The sequence below is a fragment of the Ochotona princeps genome, chromosome 2 (assembly GCF_030435755.1).
Source record: "Ochotona princeps isolate mOchPri1 chromosome 2, mOchPri1.hap1, whole genome shotgun sequence".
In the NCBI taxonomy this organism is placed as follows: domain Eukaryota; kingdom Metazoa; phylum Chordata; class Mammalia; order Lagomorpha; family Ochotonidae; genus Ochotona; species Ochotona princeps.
This window is the reverse complement of record NC_080833.1, coordinates 157,482,151-157,502,017: the sequence shown is the minus strand read 5'-3', so window position 1 is coordinate 157,502,017 and position 19,867 is coordinate 157,482,151. Positions and strand designations below refer to the sequence as shown.

Below are 19,867 nucleotides of genomic sequence, written 5' to 3'. Positions count from 1 at the left end.
AAGAAGAAAGCAAATATCCCTGAACGGTGATGGAATATGATGTCAAACTTGACTGTCTAGATAGGGACCACCTTGCTGCCATCCTGGGTCTCAACATTAGGACCCTCAAACCCTCCTACCAGCTGTGTGAACTGCTGAGAAACCTCAGGCCACCTAGCTTCTCAAAACAATCCTGGAGTAGTGAGAGCACTTGAAGCCCCTTGGCTCACACACTCAGAGTGCGCCTTTCTAACACTTCCTTCCCTGCTGCCTGCTTCACTCCCCTTTGTCACAGTAGAAGGGAACTGCGTGCCCAGCATCAAGTGCAGAGGCAGGAAAGGGTTCCTTCTTAACATGGCATGGCCCGCAACATTTCTCTGGGTGGCTAGAGACAGTCAACTTAACTCAGAAACCACTGGGTCACAGCCTGTTATTAGTAAGTTGCTAGTAACCATCAATTCTTCCATGCTGGAAAATCAATAGATGACAACTGTTGTATTTTAACAACTTAGTAAAAGATTTGTTTGTTTGTTTAAAATGCAGAGTGACACAAAGAAGACAGGACAGAGGCAGAAAGAAGCAGATGGAGAGAGATTTTCCATCCACTGGTTCACTCCCCACACACCCACAACAGCCATGGCAGGATTTTATCCAGATCTCACACATGGTGGCAAGGATCAAGGGACTTAGGCCATTGTCCACAGCCTTTCCAGGTGCATCAGAATAAAGTGGAACTGGAAGAAGAGGAGCCTGAACCAGAGCCAGCACTCTGACACAAGATGGGGCACTCCAAGTGGTGGCTTATCCCATTGAATCACAATGCTGGCTCTTAAGACAACTTAATGTCCATCATATCTTCACTTTCTTGCCCTTTGACATTTCATTTGCCACCATTACAGACACTGGCCAGGCTTGAAATAGCCCTCAGTTGCACAGTTCTAACAAACAGGTGACACCAAAATCCAGCCCATCACTTCAGGGGATGAGTCTTCAAAGACAAATCAGCCGCTTTGAAGATGTGGGACTTAGTCATATGGAGATCTGAAACCCAAAGGAAATAAATCACAACTCTGACACTGATGTGACAATTGGAAATTTGAACACAGACTAGCTATTTGACAATGCTAACAGATTATTATTAGGCATGATAATGGCACTGTGGTATATTAAAAGTAATCCTTATATTTTAGCTAAACTTCATACATATTTATAGGATCAAATAACGGATTTGTTCTTAAGCTGAATGGGAGGTAAAGTAGCGAGGTAGAGGTAAGGTTGTTAAAGATGTCCCCATCTCACTTCTGTGTATATTGAAAATCTTCCCCTATAAAGAACAAGAGACAGATTCTATGGGAACATGAGAAGCCCAGGGGATGCTCCAACATCAAGTCAAACAAAAGCAAGACTGTAAAGGTCATTGGCATCTAACCATACGATGGACACAGGTGATGGCAGAGGAGTGAGGAGGATGGCCAGGATGTGAGAGAAACTGAGTTTGGGCTGATGGAATTTTTTAAACTTTATTTCCAATTCATTGATAGGCAGAGAGAGTGCTCTCATCCACTCATTCACCCCCAGCAGCACCACCACCCTAAATGCCCAACAGCCAGGGCTGGACCACATTGAAGCCAGGATGGTGGAACTACATTTGGATCTCCAAAGAGGGTGACAGGAGCCCAAGACCTTGAGTCATTAGTTGCTACCTTGCAAGCGACACATTAGCATGAAGTTGGATTGCAAGTGGGGGATCCAGGATTTGCAGGAAGCACCCTGATACAGGATGCAGGTGTCTCAACTTCTGTTATCTTAACTGCTATGCCAAATACTGCCCCAATTAAATGCCTTTTTGTTCAAAGATTCACATATTTATTTGAAGGGTAGAGGTTCAGAAAGGGGAGAGAGGGAGAGCGAGAGGGAGGGATGGAGGAGGAGAGAGAGGGAAGAGAGAAAGAATTTTCCATCTGTTGCTTCACTTCCCCAAATGGTTGCAATGCGAGGACTGGGCCAGATCACTGCCAGGAGCCAGGAGCTTCTTCTCAGCATGCTGCATGGATGCAGGGGCCCAAGCTCTTGGGCCATCCTGCACTGCTTCCTCAGGCATATTACTGGGGAACTGCTCAGAGTGAAACAGCCAGGATTTGAACATGTACCCATGTGGGATGCTGGTGTCACAGGTGGTGGCTTAATTTGCTACAACACAATGCCAGTCTTTCTCCTCCTCTTTTAATGTACAAGCAACCAAGACAAATTTTACTACTCCCCCACCTCAAATCTTCTCTAATGGTAATAAAAAAATCATGCTAAAGATAGTTTCCTAATAAAGCCAAGTGAAGGGATGCTTGGTGACTCAGCAGGGACCATTCCATGTGGAGAGTGCTCCCATCCAGAGAAAATCTCTGTGCTTTCTAAGAAAACCGACGCATCATCTGGGATTCTGCCCAGCACCAGAAACACACAATGCAGAGATGCCATCCACAATACCCAAAGGTTTCTTTCGGATCACCCAAGGATGTTAACACAGGGAACCCTACGTAGGATCCCCATCTACACCCACTTCTTCTTTCATAGAGGCTCACACCTACCCTTCTCCTTGACTGCCACCTACACCAGGGCAGGACAGGCTCCATGGCCCAGGTTTAGCTGCTGCAACCCTAAGGGGTGGGGCCAGGGTTAGAGTCTTTCTCCTCATCTCTCCTGCTATGCACTGGCTCCCAGGAGAGAAAAGTACATTGGAGCTGAGCACGTGGGTTCAGCTCCAATGAGGGAGCACAGGCAGGTGGGTAATTTCCTCCCTGTCATCTTCATGTCAGTCTCTAGGCTTCATGCACAGCAGTACTGTCAGAGCACAAGAGTTCAAAAAGTTAGTCAGGCCCTGGGTACCTGCATACTCATGAGAAAGGAAATGCCATTGGCAACCTCACCGTCTGCCTTCTCCAGGTGGAAGAGGGTTTTGTCGCTAGGAACCACTGAAAGAAGAAAAACAGCTATCAACTCTGCCTTAGGAGATCAGGAAGCATCCGAGGCAGGTGAGGCCATCCCAGTCACCATTTCCCTGAGAGCTCAGCACTTCCACCTTCTCCAATCCCTCCCCGGTGGATGTCTGTTTAGTCCTCTTCTGTAGGTGGAGCTGTGCTCTCTTTGTGCTCTGCCCATGGGCAAAGGCTGTTTCTCGGCCACACCTTGGGCTCTGGTACAGCATCACAGGCCTTCACTCTTCCCAGCAACCCTGGGAGGTGGCACCACTGCTTCTGCTCTCAAGATGGGACAGCGCCAAACACAGAGGAGACAGCCATGGCCCTGGCAGCTGGGTTTCCGCGGCATCCTCATCCCTCAAAGTGCCACCACGATGCCTTTTGATACAGAAGGAATCCCAGGCACTTCCACTGAAGGGTGGAGGGGTTCATAAGGAATCCTGACCAGTTGATGCAATGCCCATTCTCCCTGCACAACCTGCTGTGCCAGCTCTGTCCCTAGGGCAGTGCAGGATCTTCTCCAACGTGATTATTTTTTCTCTTCTCTGATATCAAATACACAACACATTCCTTCCACTTCTAATTTCCATACTTAGAGGACACGAATATTGCTTCTAAAAAGTCATTATCATTGATTAAAAATTACCCTTGTCTAGAAATATAACCCCTTGGGGCTGGCATGTTCATGCAGCATGTTAATCCTTCACACGCAGCACTGGCATCCCAAATGGGCTCTCATCCAGGCTGTTCCAGTTCCAATTAAGTTCTCTGTTTACAATCTGGGAAAGTGGTGGAGAATTGCTTAAACGCTTGGGCCCCTGCACCTACGTGAAAGACTTGGAAGAAATTCCTGGTTCCTGATTTAAGATCAGCTCAGGTATGGCCATTGCAGTCATTTGGGGATGGAATCTCAATCTCTCTCTCTCTCTCGCTCTCTCTCTCTCTTATGTGTATGTGTGTGTGTCTCCTCCCTCTGTAAAACGTCTTTCAAGTAAAAACAACACACCTTTTAAAAGGGGACTTTTTGGTTAAGCAAAGAAAGGTGCATCCGTGCAGGCCTCATATACTTCAGACATGTATGTTTCAGATGGGAAAGAGACAAGCAGTTCCCTTTGCTCCAAAACTCAACATCTGTTCTGTGATTTCTTCCTAATACAAAATAATTTCAGAATATTCCTTGGGGGGGGGGCTGAAGGTAGATATCCCATCTTCCCTCAATCCATGAATAATCCATTTAGTTTGTAGAGAGGATAAATGCATGAATGGCAAAGGATTACCCTCTCCGTCAGATAACAAAGCCTGGCCAGGTTAAGCCACAGTGCTGTGGACATCAGCAAAAACAGCCTCTGTGGCTGACAACACCAGTGACAAGCCTGAGCCTCCTCCTGTTCATGGGACAAAGAATCTGCTTCTAGTAAATTAATAGCTGACCTATTAAAGTCTAAGCTGGGGTGCAAGGATAGCTTGCTCCTGAGAATGAGAAATCATCGATTAAGCTGATAATAGGTACACATTCCTCCATCTCTCTGTGGAAGAGAGGGAAACGCAATCTTCCAGTACATTCTGCTTTGCAAAAGACAGTGAGAATTATCGATACAATACTACGTTATCTTCACCAGGTATCTTTCATCCAGCTAAAGCAACAATGGGGGAAAAAAAAGGAAAAACCAGCCAAGATAACATAACATGCTTTTTTTTTTCTTTAACTGCTTGCAGTTAGCAATGGATTAGTATAGACTGTTTTTTCTGAAAGGTTCTGTCACTCTCCAGGCTGACATCAAGGTCACTATTTTGAATTCTTTAAAATGGCCAGAGGGAGTTTGTTTTGTGGCATAGCAGCTAAAAATGCCATCTGTAATGACAACATCCCTTATTGGTGCCAACTGGTGTCCTGGCTGCACCAATTTCTGACCCAGCTTCCTGCTAAAAGCTTGAGAAAGGCAGCGGAGGATGGCCTGGGTCCTTGGACCCCCACCACCCACATAGAAGTCATAGAAGAAACTCCTCTCTGTTAGCCTGGCTTAGCAGAGCTGGCCATTGTGGCCACCTGGGGAGTGCATGCGCAGATGAACAATCTCCATGTCTCTCCTTCTCTCTGAAGCTCTGACTTTCAAATAAATTAGTAGATCTTTGCAAAACAGATTAGAACATGTTTTTCACAGCGATGTTCTTATCTCTCCTGTGTGATAAACTGAGCCCGAGTTGCGAGACAGAAGGGGCAGCATCTGCTTTCAAGGAAAGTTGAGACCTGGTGTGGGCAATGGAGAGTGTGAGAGGCAGTCCCACGGGAGACCTCACTCACTGTACCCCATAGCAACACAAGCACTTAATACACAATGTGCATATGTAACTCACCACAGATATACAGCATGTGCATACAACACAGACACAATAGACACAATACCTGCAATACATATACACCACAAAACACTTATGAAGTTTAGCCACAAATACAGATATGGTACACATAAACCCCACATAACCTACAACTCACAACTCCACAAAACACAACGCTCAAGCACACATGTATGCACACATACAAAACACAAACAATACGTCACAGCACATACAACACCACAATGTACAAAACATACACAATACTAACACAACATATATATGTAGCACACATAACACACATCCTACATCACATACAGCACACATGAAAATATACCACATACTACTCAGCACACACAATACCCAACACAGAGATTACACATAACACAACGTATAACATACACATCACACACAAACGACACAACACATAACATGTATCACACACATCATCTACACACAGCACACCTGATACCATAGGTCTGATACACAGACTTAACACATGTCAGACCAGGTACATAGATAGTCCACACCCTACACTCTACGCCACACACACATGTTCACCAGAGAAGGGAAAAGCCCACAACACAGCACCTGATTGCTGATAACAAACAACAGGTGGTTTGTGCTCAGGATAAGTCAACAGGTCTCCCATCTGTGCTATAGCTGCATTCCTGCTGTGCTTGTCTGTACAACCCAAGCAGAAAGATGCACTCACCCTCCAGGAGTTTAGCACAGGGAGAGCACCACAGAGCACACCATCTGAGCAGGGGTGGGAAATGAGTGGACTCTGCCTAATGAAGAACGTGTTGTGGGAAAAACTGAGTTCATATTCCGACGTCAGCTTGAAGTGCCAGCTACTGACAACTTCTCCCAGAACACAAGACCATCATTACCTTTAAAGCCTTATACTTTAATTTGTTTTTGACACACAGTCTGTGGTTTGAGAGCAGGACAAACCATTTCTGCAACTATCGCTTGCTGATGAAATGGGATGTCCCCAGTGCAGCAACCATTAGCCTGAGTCGGAAATCGGGTTTTGTTGAGAGCTCTGAGTTCCCTGGGAGTACCCACAGTGGACTGTGCATCTCAGGAACAACTGCTCAAGAAAATGTGCATCATAACTGAGGAGCAAAATTATTACTTATACACAACCACATGCACATGTGCACACATGAGCTCATAAGGCCAGCCAGACAGTCTCTTCTCTTTGAAACATGGCTTCCATTACTTGAGGAAATTACCATGGTTTCACAAAGCATGGCATCAAATGTCAGATTCATTAGTGAGATGACCCAAGAAAAGGGATGGGCCATTTGAAATTTGTAGGGTACATCATGTTTGAATTCTTTCCCTTATTAAGTTCAGATCAAAATGAGAGAGAAGAACACTCTGTTGCCAGGAAGCTTGCTTCTCCCTCTGAAGGATGAGTCATATCCTGATATTTGTAAGACTTTGATGTAAGGAGACAGAGCTTTTAAAATTTTAGCAGGCACACAGTCAGCACAGATCTGCAGACACGCACAACCCCTTCCTGCCTGAGATGCGCCACTCTGCTACACGCAGTTGTCCCTAGAAGCCATTCAAGGGCAAACCTCAGCCCTACCTGCCTCCTTGAAACGAAAGCAGTTGAGGACAAGACCAAAGAACACAGGAAGAGCTTGCTTTGGTCTGGTCTGTTCTGGTCTGGGTTTGCTTTAAATGCCCCTCAGGAACCTTCTTTTAAGCTTGAAGTCCAGTTCAGGATCACCAGGGAAGGGGTCGGGGTCGGCGGAGGTGGGGCGGTGGGATTTCCGACGAGCTCCAAGTTGCCTTCTCTACCTGAGACTCTGGAAGTTCCCATTAGGTATTTTTGGTTAAAGACATACAAGAATAAGAGTATGTCCTTACGTTAACCAATCCTTCCCTCCCCTTTTTGCCCCCACTGCAAGGATTTAAGGTCACCAGGAGATTCAATCCAGGCTTCCTACTCACTCGTGCTGTGTCACCACGTAGCCATACTCGTCTTCCTCTGACGACTTGACCTCCAGCTGCAAAGTGTCACTGGCAGGTCCTCGCACTCTGGTTGGGAGGCTCTGCTCCTCCTTCACAGGCCCTTGGGTCCAGTTTGGGGGCTCCTCAAGCCTAAGCCTGGGTTCTGAATACGGCATCTCCAGCAGGTCTTTGGAGTAAGTCTGGCTTCTCACATCTTCCACCCCAGCATTCTCCTCTTCGGAAGACAGGGAAGCCTCAGGCTCCTCCGATTTCTTCATCTCTGTCTTGAATGGCTTTACAAGGGTGGGACTTCCAGGAGAAAGTTGAGATCCACGCTCCTGCAACAGGTCACCGAGTTTCACACTCAAACGATTGACCTAGTGGGATGAAAAATTCCATGAAATGACACCTCCGAGAAGAGGAAGACTGACATCACAACTAAAGAGACAGCTGCAGGAAAATCATGTGTATAGGCAGCTTGGTACCAAAATGATTAATAAAGATATGATAGCCTAAATTTAGAAGTAAGTATAAATGAGAAATTTCCAAAGAATTGGAAGAGGAGGGCCCGGCAGCGTGGCCTAGCGGCTAAAGTCCTCGCCTTGAACACACCGGGATCCCATATGGGCGCCGGTTCTAATCCCAGCAGCTCCACTTCCCATCCAGCTCCCTGGGAAAGCAGTCGAGGATGGCCCAAACCCTTGGGACCCTGCACCCGTGTGGGAGACCTGGAATAAGTTCCTGGTTCCTGGCTTCGGATCGGCATAGCATCGGCTGTTGCGCTCACTTGGGGAGTGAATCAGTGGATGGAAGATCTTTCTCTCTGTCTCTTCTCCTCTCTGTATATCTGACTTTCCAATAAAAATAAATAAAGCTTAAAAAAAAAAAGAATTGGAAGAGGAGGGCAGTGTGTGTCCGAATCACCGACTTATGATTCTCTTTCACACACACACACCCTCCTAAAAGTCATCAGTGATCTTTGATATCTATACTTTAAAAAAAAAAAAGTGTTATCAAGACTACAAGCAAAAAAAACTTAATAATTAATCCAATAATTTGCATTTGCTGAATCCTTATAAAGACATGTACTAAATACTTCATATAAACAAGCTTAAAGAGTTTTCTTGAAAACTCCATGCACCAGAAATCACCATCAACCCCTTTTCACAGAGGGGGAAGTTGAGGCACAGCAAGTCTGATCTATGAGTGGCATGTCATTGGGAAATACCCTTGCACTCTATCACCATCTCGGGGGATCTCAAGTCACCCTGCGGCTAAGACTCACTCCATCCTGAGCCCCATTTCTTGGACAAGAAGTTCCTGAGACCAACTCCACTGAGATTCAAACTAATGAATATTATAATTATAACATCCTGCGTTCATTACATACCAGGCACTAATTTGCTTTGTGAAAATTATCCAATCCAATGATTATCCTGTCTTTATGGACAAAATACTAGTTTCATGCCTAAATCACAAACTCTCGGGCTCATAGGAGTCAAATACAAACTTACTACACAAGACCACAGAGGTGGTGTTTGGAAAGCCCAGATTTGATCTTGGACCTGTCTGATGTCAAAGATGCTGCCTTCAGCATGAGGCCATTCTGCTGCTCACAGATGCCCAACACCAACACCTAGTGGCTCTCCAGCTACCGCACGTGGCAAGGCATCCCAAGGGCGACTTTTTTAAACAAGTGGCTAGCAAGCCTTACACTCCTTCAATGGGAAATTTTTAACATTTTATTTTAGAATAGTTTTAAATTAACAAAACAAAAAAAATGTGAGGTGGTATTACAAAACAGTGTACTTCCATTAGCACCTCATATTGTTATCTTGGCCACAATTAAAGAACCATATCTAGCTTCCCCTATTCTTTTAAAGACTGATTTATTTTTATTGGAAAGTCAGATATACAGAGAGGAGGAGAGACAGAGAGGAAGATCTTCTGTCTGCTGATTCACTCCCCAAGTGGCCGTAACGGCCTGAGCTGATCCGATCTGATCTGAAGCCAGAAGCCAGTAGTTTCCTCCATATCTCCCTTGAGGGTACAGGGTCCCAGGGCTTTGGGCCGTCCTCTGCTGCTTTCCCAGGCCACAAGCAGGGAGCTGGATGGGAAGTGTGGCTGCAGGGACATGAACCGGCGCTCATAAGGGATCCCGGTGCATGAAAGGGGAAGACTTTAGCCATTAGGCTAAAACGCTGTCCCACACATTTTATTTAATCCAAACTTCTTTTATCCCTTCCCACCCCTCAGCATGGTATTTATTTTAGCCAGAAAATTTAATCTCCAACATTTTATTAGCAGAAACAGGAAAGCCAGGTTTAGCTTACCACTCACTTTACCAAAACATTTATTTAGGAATTTAAAGTTTTCTTTTTGGGCTAAAAATCATTTACAGTTTCTACCTTTGTGCTTTTAAATATTGCATTTTTTTGGTTTTGTTTTGTTTTGTTTTCAAACTTCTTCTGGGTTATAAATATTGAATATTAAACTTGCTAGAAAATGTATCGCCAGCAGCAGGGAGCTGGCCATGAGTGAACACATGGCAGACAGAAAGGTTGTGCTGTAAGTCCTGCTGAGTCTCTCCTTCCAGAAGATTCAGGAACCCAATGTGTCACCTGCTGTTCTGTAGCCGTGGGTGCAGCAGGTCTTCGGTTGTCACCCTCATCCCCCTCAGAAGCCCCTAATATCCCTCCCTTGTGCTTGCTGAAGTAAAGAAAGGTGTCTTCTTATGATTACCCCTTCACAATTCAGAATATGCAACTATCTGGAATAAACATTTACAACAACAACCTCTCATTTTTTTTTTTTTACCAGATCTTCCAGGTATTCAATCACAGACCACTCATATAGTGTGACAAGCAAATTATTAACCAAAGACATTTTTTCTTGTTTTCTCCAAAAATCAGATTTGCAAAGAATCACATAAACAGATTTTCTGAATTTCTTAAGACATATATGAAGACCAAAAAGTTTCCAAACAGGAAAAACAAACAAAGTTAGGAAACACCGATGCCATGGATGGACAAGGGCTGTGACAGAGTCTTTTGCCAATGGCTTCCTGTGCTGTGCTGTACCTGAGCAGCCTGGCACTTCAGATGCAGTGTCCTGAGCACCTGAAATGTGACTTTGAGGAACTGGATGATTTGTGCTTTTGATAAATCTCTTTTTAAAATGTCTATTTGTTATTACAGAGAGAAGGAGAAACAGAAAGATCTTCTGTCTGCTGGTTCACTCCACAAATGGCTGAACCAGACAGAGTTGAGCTGATTCTAAGGAACCGGCTCTGGTTTTCCCATGCAGGTGCGGGGGGTCCCAAGGCTTTGGGCCATCCTCTACTGCTTTCCCAGAACATAAACAGGGGGCTGGATGGGAAGTGGAGTAGCCAGGACACAAATCAGCACCCATACGGGATGTCAGCACTTGCAGTCGGAGGATTAGCCAGTAGAGCCATCACACACTAGCCCAGATAGATATTTATTTTTTAAAACACAAAGCCATTTGAATTTTGGCCTCAATAGTCCTACAGGGCTAGCAGCTACCACACAGGACAATGTGGGTCTAAATGAGTTAGAGCCATTGTATGTCCACGTAGGAAATGAGCCTTGGATCAGCATCTCGAGGACAACATCAAGTTTGCAAAATGGCAAAGAGTTAACACTCACTATCCCTTGGTGAGAGAAGTCTAAGAAATACCTAACATTCCTCTTTGCATTGCCTGCATTTTCCATATTTCTACAATAGGCAGATACCAGTCTATATTTTCCTAACAGAATTTACTGTCTAAGCAAATAGAATTTTGTACTGTTTCTCAATTTGGAAAATATGAAGTTTTTTTTGCTACCTTTTTCTAGAAAGAAAAAAAATACACTTTGCATCATATCAGTGTTCCCAAATTATTAACAAAAAAGATTATCAATATAGTTCTAGGGTTAATGCAAACAAAATACCAGAGACATTCCCATCTTACCTCTTGGTAAGCTCTTTCATCATCATCGTCACCGTGGACTCTGTTATCTGCAAAAGGCAGGAACGTTATCAAAATCCTGGTTCAGATATGCTCACAAGCATGTGTCACAGCATGTAGAAAGATAACCACAAAGAATCTCTTCTTTACACAAGATGAGGTGTGATGATGTTGGCCTCATTTCTACCATAAAATAAACCTTTTCTATTTGTAGTGCAAAATAGTGTTCTATTTTCATCATGTGAGAGAAGAGGGCTTACTAGCAGCAGGACAGACACGGAGTGAGTCGTAAATTGTGTTTCCCAGATCTGTGCATCTATGTCTTATCTTCACTGCTAGCTCCACAGCACGAAAAATCCATCGTACCTAGCAGCAGTTCATAATTACAAGCCAGTAAAGTCCAGTGTTTAGCCCAAACCATCTCACAATTAAGGTGGCTTCAGAACCCACTCAGTGAAGTGGTTTCTTTGCGGTACATGTTCCTCCCTCCATGAACACTCTATCCACAATACCCAAAGGTGCATGCCTCACTGCCAGTTTGCCTGGGGAACCTTTCACTGCCCTCCCTCCTGGTGCTGGTGCAGGCATTACTCCTTCTCATTGTCGGCCGACTGGCTGGCGCAGCGCCTTGTCCTGACGCAGGGCCACTCTCTTTTCCTGTGTCCAATTCATCAGTCCAGTCAGACTCCCAGCATCCAATGGGGAGCAAGGGATGCATCTTTCACTTGCTTTCCAGCCTGCCAAATACAAGGCACTGAAGTAGATGCTTTCATGTAGCTCCACGAACTCTGAGGAGCAATCAGGCCACAGGGAAGGTCCAAGGTCAGAGAAGACTGACTTGAGTCCCAGCCTCTGCAAGGTCATGAATATCCATGAGGGCAGCACCGAGTACTGGGCAGCAACTTTTTCCCCTTCCCTCAGCAGCCTCAGAGGGTGGACGCCAACATCCCAGAACCCTATTTACTGTATCATTCAAGTGCTTGGCAATATTCATTCACATAATCCAAGCAAAAACATTTTCCATCATTTCTATTTTTTTTTTGAGACCTCTGGACCTCAACACAGAAGAATTACACATCCTCACAGACAGCAATTTGCCATTCAGCATAATTGCTCTGGCCGGCTTGGTCTGTTAAGCAAGCTTTTAGAGGCAAAAGTTCAAACAGATAAAAATCATTAATACAAATTCCCATGTCCCCGCCAGAAGGAATCCATTACAATGCAGTGAGCTGCAGGTCTCTCTCCACAGCTCTGTAGCTCATCTGCTCCCCTCATAGTGATCCCCAAAAGCAAAGGGTCCAAAGGTCCGGAGGTCACCTTGGAGCGTGGCTGCCGGGCTGTCCACCTGCCCTCTCGGCTCTCCTCCAGCTCCTCTTCCACGGCCAGCCTGGCCTCCTCCTGCATCCCCACCTTGTATTGCACTGGCAATCACGTGTGCCATCTCATCCAGCTCCAGGGAGCTCAGGCTGTCCACATCTGCTTGCTGCTTCCTCAGATCCTTCAGCAGATTCTGGAGGACTTCTAGAGAACACAAAAAAAGGAACACATGGAAGTTGAGGGTTGGTATACTCCAAGGAAACACAAGGATGCAACGCACAGGCCAACACCTTCCAAGGCAACTTCCTGCCCAAGCAGGACACAGGTACCACTCAATAGACACCTGCTTGATTGGATTTGGATCACAAGCCACGTGTGATCCACTGGTCATTACCATAGTTCGAGATTTTCAGCAAGTTCATCTGGATGTGGAAGATCACAGGAAAGGAAGAACAAAAGCATTAGCCTGATTAGAGGGCAGAAACTGAGGTGTCTGGACCATGCTGCACATAGCTTGGCAAAGAGAGAGGGCTCATCAATTCAACTCAGTCTGTGATATACAGAGGATACTCAAATCTTTGCTTCTCATTTGTGAAAAAAGAAAGAAAATACATTCGAAGGGACAAATGACACTCTAAAAACGGACAGCCAATATTTCCCTCTGCTTTCTCTGCTTTCTGTTCCTGCCTTCTTGTTTCCCTACAGATCACAGGTAACAGCCTCAGTGTAACTCTCTGGCCACATGACAATGAGCCCTGTTTCTGAAGTGATAATCTTTAGGACACAAGTTGGGCCTGAGAGTTTATTTGTAAGTGAACAGCAAATTCTGAAGACACCTAGAGATTACACCAGATGTAGGTTCCCTTATGAAACTAGCCCCTCAGGAATCTGCTCCAAGCACACCTAACAAAGAGATGAGAGACTGTAGTGGTCTGGGAACAACAAGATTCGTCTCCCCTGCTAGGGCCCCAGAGGATGCCACTGCCTCTTTGAGCTTCTGCCCACCGTCCATCTCCTAAACTAAGCCTCCATCTAGGGCATCTCGGGTATCAACTCTGCAAGGCAGGTAGAAGACAGGAATGCCAAACATCGAGCAAGATGCCAATTTTCAAAAAGCCCCTTAAAAAGCAGTTCTATCTCCAAACAGTGGCAAGTCTATCACTGTTTCCATCTTCGTCCTTGAGATGCCTCGTTACCCACCCTGAATACCACAGATCTCTGCCCCCTCCCCTTTTTTCAACAGTGTAGGGAAAGTCTAGGCCATGCAGTGATAGAGATGGGTGTGGGGTCTGGCACATGAGGTTGGAGGGACTCATGGCCACACTCAACACAGGCCTAGACTCACCTGCACTATGCAGGTGACAAGCCAAAAAGGCCATGCCGTCAGAGGAACAGCCACCAAAAAAGGTCAATTCAAATAAAACATACAATGCAGTCTGACAGGATCAAAGGTCTGTCCGAAAGTTCAACCCCTGCTGGAAAAACGTTTTAGAGGAAGCTGGCAAAAGAGTCCTTGCAGACACCATGTCCAGCATAGAATAAAGATGTGTGAAGAAGTTGAAAACACAGCCTACATTCCGTAAAAGGCAGCCAATGTTAAAACAGGATAAGGGTATTAAAGGAGCTGCTATAAATGGGTAACACCCAGTGAACTTGACATTGAACTGAAAAAAAAAATCAATAGAAATTCCAGAAATGAGGAGTAAAGTTTTTGAAATATACACATTCACTGCATGGGATTATTAGCAGATTAGCTGCTGTTAAAAAGAAACACTAACACAATGGGAAGAAATACCAGAAAAGGTAATGATCCAGATGAGAGTGCCAACACCCTACTAATAAAGGATCAAAAGCCAATGTCTATTTCAGAGATGCGAGATGAAGACATAGAAGATCTACCAGACAAGGAATTCAAAAAAATAATGTTAAAATATGTCAGAGACAATGAGAAGAATTGGGAGGACTTCAAGGAATTCAAGAACCACATAGCCTCAGAAATACAACAAATGAAAAGTAAAATCCTTGACTTAGAGCACAAAATTGAGAGCCTAACCAACAGAACAAATACAGCAGAAGAGAGGATCTCTGAAACGGAAGACACACAAAATGAACATACCCAGTTCATTAAACAGCTGGAGACAAGTCTGAACAAAGCCAATAAGACCATACAAGAAATGAAAGACAACCTCAGAAAATCAAATATTAGGATTATTGGCCTTCCTGAAGGAGCGGAAAAACAGTCAGGAATGCAAATGGTGCTCGACGAAATTATACGGGAAAACTTTCAAAACACTTGGAACATGAACCCAGCCCAAATCCAGGACGGTCAGAGGACTCCCAGCAGATATGACTCAAAGCGATCTTCACCCAGACATATGGTGCTCAAGTTCCACTCCAACGAAGACAAAGAAAGAATCCTAAGACAAGTACGAAGCAGAGAAAAGATCACATACCGGGGAAAACCAATCAGGATCACTGCTGACTTCTCTGAAGAGACTTTACAAGCAAGAAGAGAATGGACAAAGATTTTCCAAATCCTGAATCAGAACAACTGTCAACCAAGAATATTGTACCCAGCAAAGATCTCATTCGTATTTGAGAACGAAATCAAATACTTCCACAGCAAAGAGAAATTAGAAGAATATGCCAGCACAAAACCAGCTCTACAAAATCTCCTTAGAAATGCACTAAATCTAGAAAAAAAGGAGGTGAATCATAAGCAAAGATGGCAAACAGGAAGATCTCCCCACTAAAGTCCACACAAGGAAGGGCAATTACACAGATATCAACACCCACAAAAACAAGTATGGCAGGGCAAAATCACAACCTCTCAATTTTAACTCTTAACACAAATGGCCTGAACTCACCAATCAAAAGGCATTGATTAACAGAATGGATTATCAAACAGCACCCAACTATCTGTTGCCTACAAGAGACACATCTAACCAGAAGAGATTCGAAGAAGCTGAAAGTGAAAGGTTGGAAACAGATATTTCATGCCAATGGACGAGAAAAAAAGGCTGGGGTAGCTGTCTTAATTTCAGATGATGTGGACTTCAATCTGACACACATCAAAAAGGACAGGGAAGGACATTATATATTGGTGAACGGACTGATCCATCAGGAAGTAATTACCATTGTGAACATATATGCACCAAATTCAAACGCACCTAGCTACATGAAGCAATTACTCACGGACTTAAGGGGAGACATAGATATGCACACAATAATAGTGGGTGATCTTAACACCCCACTAACAACAATAGACAGATCAACAAAACAAAAACTCAACAAAGAAACAACAGAGCTCATACAAACAATAGAACAACTGGACTTGGTTGACATTTATAGAATTTTTTACCCTAAGGCCACAGATTATACATTTTTTTCAGCAGTGCATGGCACCTTCTCCAGGATCGACCACATGATAGGACACAAAGCAAACCTAAATAACTTCAAAAAGATAGGAATCATACCATGTACCCTCTCAGACCACCATGGAATGAAGCTGGAAATCAGCAATTCAAAATGCCCAAGGAAATACAGAAACTCTTGGAGGCTGAACAATATGCTATTAAACGAACAATGGATCAGAGAAGAAATTAAAGATGAGATCAAAAAATTTATGGAAACCAATGAAAACTCTGACACAACATTCCAAAATTTGTGGGACACTGCCAAAGCAGTGCTACGGGGTAAACTCATCGCAATTGGAGCTCATGTCAAGGCCCAAGAGAGGCGCCAAATACAAGAACTAAACACACACCTCCAGGAACTGGAAAAACAGCAGCAGAAGTGCCCCACACACAATAGGAAACAAGAAATCATCAAAACAAGGGAGGAAATCAACCAGATAGAAATAAAAAAAACCATACACAAAATCAATGAATCAAAAAGCTGGTTTTTTGAGAAGATAAACAAGATAGACACCCCACTGGCCCGACTCACAAAGAAAAAGCAAGAGAAGGCAAGAATTAACAGCATCAAAGATGAAAAAGGCAACATAACAACAGACACCGCATCCATTAAGGCCATAATTAGAAATTACTACAAAGCACCGTACTCCAACAAGTCAGAAGATCACCAAGAAATGGAAAAGTTCTTAGACTTCTACCACCTGCCAAAACTTAGCTCATAGGCAACAAACGACCTGAACAAACCCATAACTGAAGTAGAGATTGAATCAGTGATTAAAGACCTCCCAACAAAGAAAAGCCCAGGCCCAGACGGCTTCACTACAGAATTCTACACAACATTCCGAACAGAACTGACCCCAATCCTCTACAAACTCTTCAAAACAATAGAAGAAGAGGCAACCCTTCCAAACTCATTCTATGAAGCCAACATTACCTTAATCCCAAAACCAGACAGAGAACTAACAGAGAAGGAAAACTACAGACCTATCTCTTTGATGAACATTGATGCTAAGATTCTCAACAAAATCCTAGCCAACAGAATTCAAAAACACATCAGACAGATCGTTCATCCAGATCAAGTAGGATTCATCCCTGGAATGCAGGGATGGTTCAACATTCGCAAATCCATAAATGTGATACACTACATCCAAAAACTGAAAAACAAGAATCACATGATAGTATCAATAGATGCAGAAAAAGCTTTCGACAAAATCCAACACCACTTCCTACTAAAAACCCTAACCAAGGTAGGCATAGATGGAAAAATCCACAACATAATTAAAGCCATATATGAAAAACCCAACGCCAGCATCATACTGAATGGAGAAAAGCTGGAATCCTTCCCACTGAGATCTGGAACAAGACAGGGATGTCCACTTTCTCCACTACTATTCAACACAGTCCTAGAGGTACTCGCTGAGGCCATAAGACAAGAAAAAGAAATCAGAGGAATCCAAATGGGAAACGAAGAAGTCAAACTCTCACTATATGCAGATGATATGATTCTTTATGTAGAAGAGCCAAGAGACTCAATACAGAGACTGCTAGAACTTGTACGAGAGTTTGGTAGAGTGGCAGGGTACAAAATTAATGAACAAAAATCAACAGCCATAGTGTATGCGAACAGCCCCAAGATGGAAAAAGACTTAACCAGCAAGATACCATTCAAAATAACAGAGAAAAGTATGAAATATCTGGGAATAAATCTAACCAAAAATGTAGAAGACTTATTTGAAGAAAACTACAAACTACTTAAAAAAGAAATTGAACAAGACCTCAAAAGATGGAGTAACATCCCATGCTCCTGGATAGGTAAAATCAATATCATTAAAATGTCTATACTGCCAAAAGCAATATATACATTCAACGCAATCCCAATCAAATTGCCCAAAACATTCTTCATGGAACTGGAAACAATGATCCAAAGGTTCATCTGGAAGAATAAAAAACCACGGATAGCTAGAACCATCCTGAAGAATAGGAAGTTAGCAGGGGGAATCACAGTTCTGGACCTCTGGACATACTATAGGGCAGTGGTTCTCAAAACAGCGTGGTACTGGCACAAAGATAGAGAGGAAGATCAATGGAGCAGAATAGAAACACCAGAAGGAAACCCACACAGATAGAGCCAAGTAATCTTTGACAAAAAGACAAACGACAATCCAGGCAAATGGGAAGGTCTGTTCAATAAATGCTGTTGGGACAACTGGTTGATAGCCTGCAGAAACAAAAAAATAGATCCACATCTCTCACCATACACTAAGATCAGATCCAAATGGATAACAGATCTAAACCTACATCCAGAAACCTTCAAACTTTTGGAAGAAAATGTTGGAAACACACTGGAACACTTAGGGGTAGGTCCTCACTTCCTAAAAAAGACTCCAAATGCAGTAGAAATCGAGACCAAAATAAACAATTGGGACCTCATCAAACTAAGAAGCTTCTGTACAACTAGAGAAACAATCAACAAAGTAAAAAGGCAACCCACAGAATGGGAGAAGATCTTCGCACACGACATAGGTGATAGAGGGCTGATCTCCAGAATATACAAAGAGCTACAAAACAACCAAAATGTCAAAACAAACAAGCCACTCAAGAAATGGGCACGGGAAATGGGCAAACACTTCACAAAGGAACAAACCCAAATGGCAAATAAACATATAAAAAAATGCTCAGGTTCCCTGGCAATAAGGGAAATCCAAATTAAAACATCAATGAGGTACCACCTGACGCCAGTAAGACTGGCCCACATGCATAAAAGCACCAACAACACTTGTTGGCGAGGTTGCGGGGAAAAGGGAACCCTACTCCACTGCTGGTGGGGCTGCAGGCTGGTACAGCCTCTATGGCAATCAGTATGGAGAATATTCAAACAACTCAAATACAACATACTGTATGATCCAGCAATAGCACTCCTAGGAATATATCCAGAACAATTGTTTTATGAGAAACCAACATGCACTCCTATGCTCATAGCAGCACAATCAGTAATTGCAAAAACATGGAAGCAACCAAAATGCCCATCAACAGAGGATTGGATAAGAAAGCTATGGTTCATCTACTCCATGGAATACTACTCAGCTATTAAAAAAAACAAAATGCAGTTCTTTGTGGCCAAATGGGCCAAACTGGAAACCATAATGCTAAGGGAAATGAGCCAATCACAAAAGGTTAAATACCACATGTTTGCCTTAATTTAAGATGAGATGATGTTATGTATAACATGTTATGTTTTGAATGTTATATGTTGTGTATAAACTAAAATTGAAATGTCAATGAGGTGGTCACAGAAGGTGGCTGGGAACTCGCATTTACTTTTAACATGTTGGTTACTCATTACTATGTCAATTAATTCCATAATGATGTAAATTTTTGCTGATGGTATGTTGGAGCTTTCAATTGACTGGGATGATACTCTGCTGGCTCTGTCTTCAGACCAGAGAGGGTATACCTAAGAAGCCGTTGAACTTGACGGGACAATAAGATGCTGGACTCTATGTTTGGTATACGCTTGCAATGGGGGAATCTCAACTGAACTTGAGCTGTGGTTATGCAACAAGGTGGAGGAATCCACCATGGTGGGAGGTTTTGGGGAGGGGTGGGGAGAACCCAAGTATCTATGTAACTGTGTCACATAATACAATGTAATTAATGAAGTTAAATAATAAATAATTAAAAAAAAGGGTTAGTAAATCTGGAGACACATAATAGAAGTTAGTATTAACTGAAGAACAGTGAAGAATATCAAAGAGGTAAGGGCCCTGTTTGGGACATACATATCACGTACTGGAGGGTCAGGTTTGAGTCCCACTTCCATCTCCAATCCCAGCTTCCTGTTAAGGCACAGCCTGTGTGGCAGCAAGTGATGCATCCAAGACTGGGTCCCTGTCACTCCTGTGATGTTT

General features: G+C 43.6%; 1 protein-coding gene across 1 annotated transcript in view; it reads right to left on the bottom strand.

The window, feature by feature from the left end:
- The window catches only part of PTPRN2 (protein tyrosine phosphatase receptor type N2), a 1,038,500-nt gene that overhangs the window by 558,825 nt on the left and 459,808 nt on the right, over positions 1-19,867 (bottom strand). The window contains exons 8-10 of the mRNA XM_058660653.1: positions 12,544-12,747; positions 11,230-11,276; positions 7,257-7,633 (exon numbers count right to left, since the gene is read on the bottom strand). Coding sequence (XP_058516636.1) covers positions 7,257-7,633; positions 11,230-11,276; positions 12,544-12,747 — 628 coding nt within the window. The remainder of the gene's footprint in view (positions 1-7,256; positions 7,634-11,229; positions 11,277-12,543; positions 12,748-19,867) is intronic.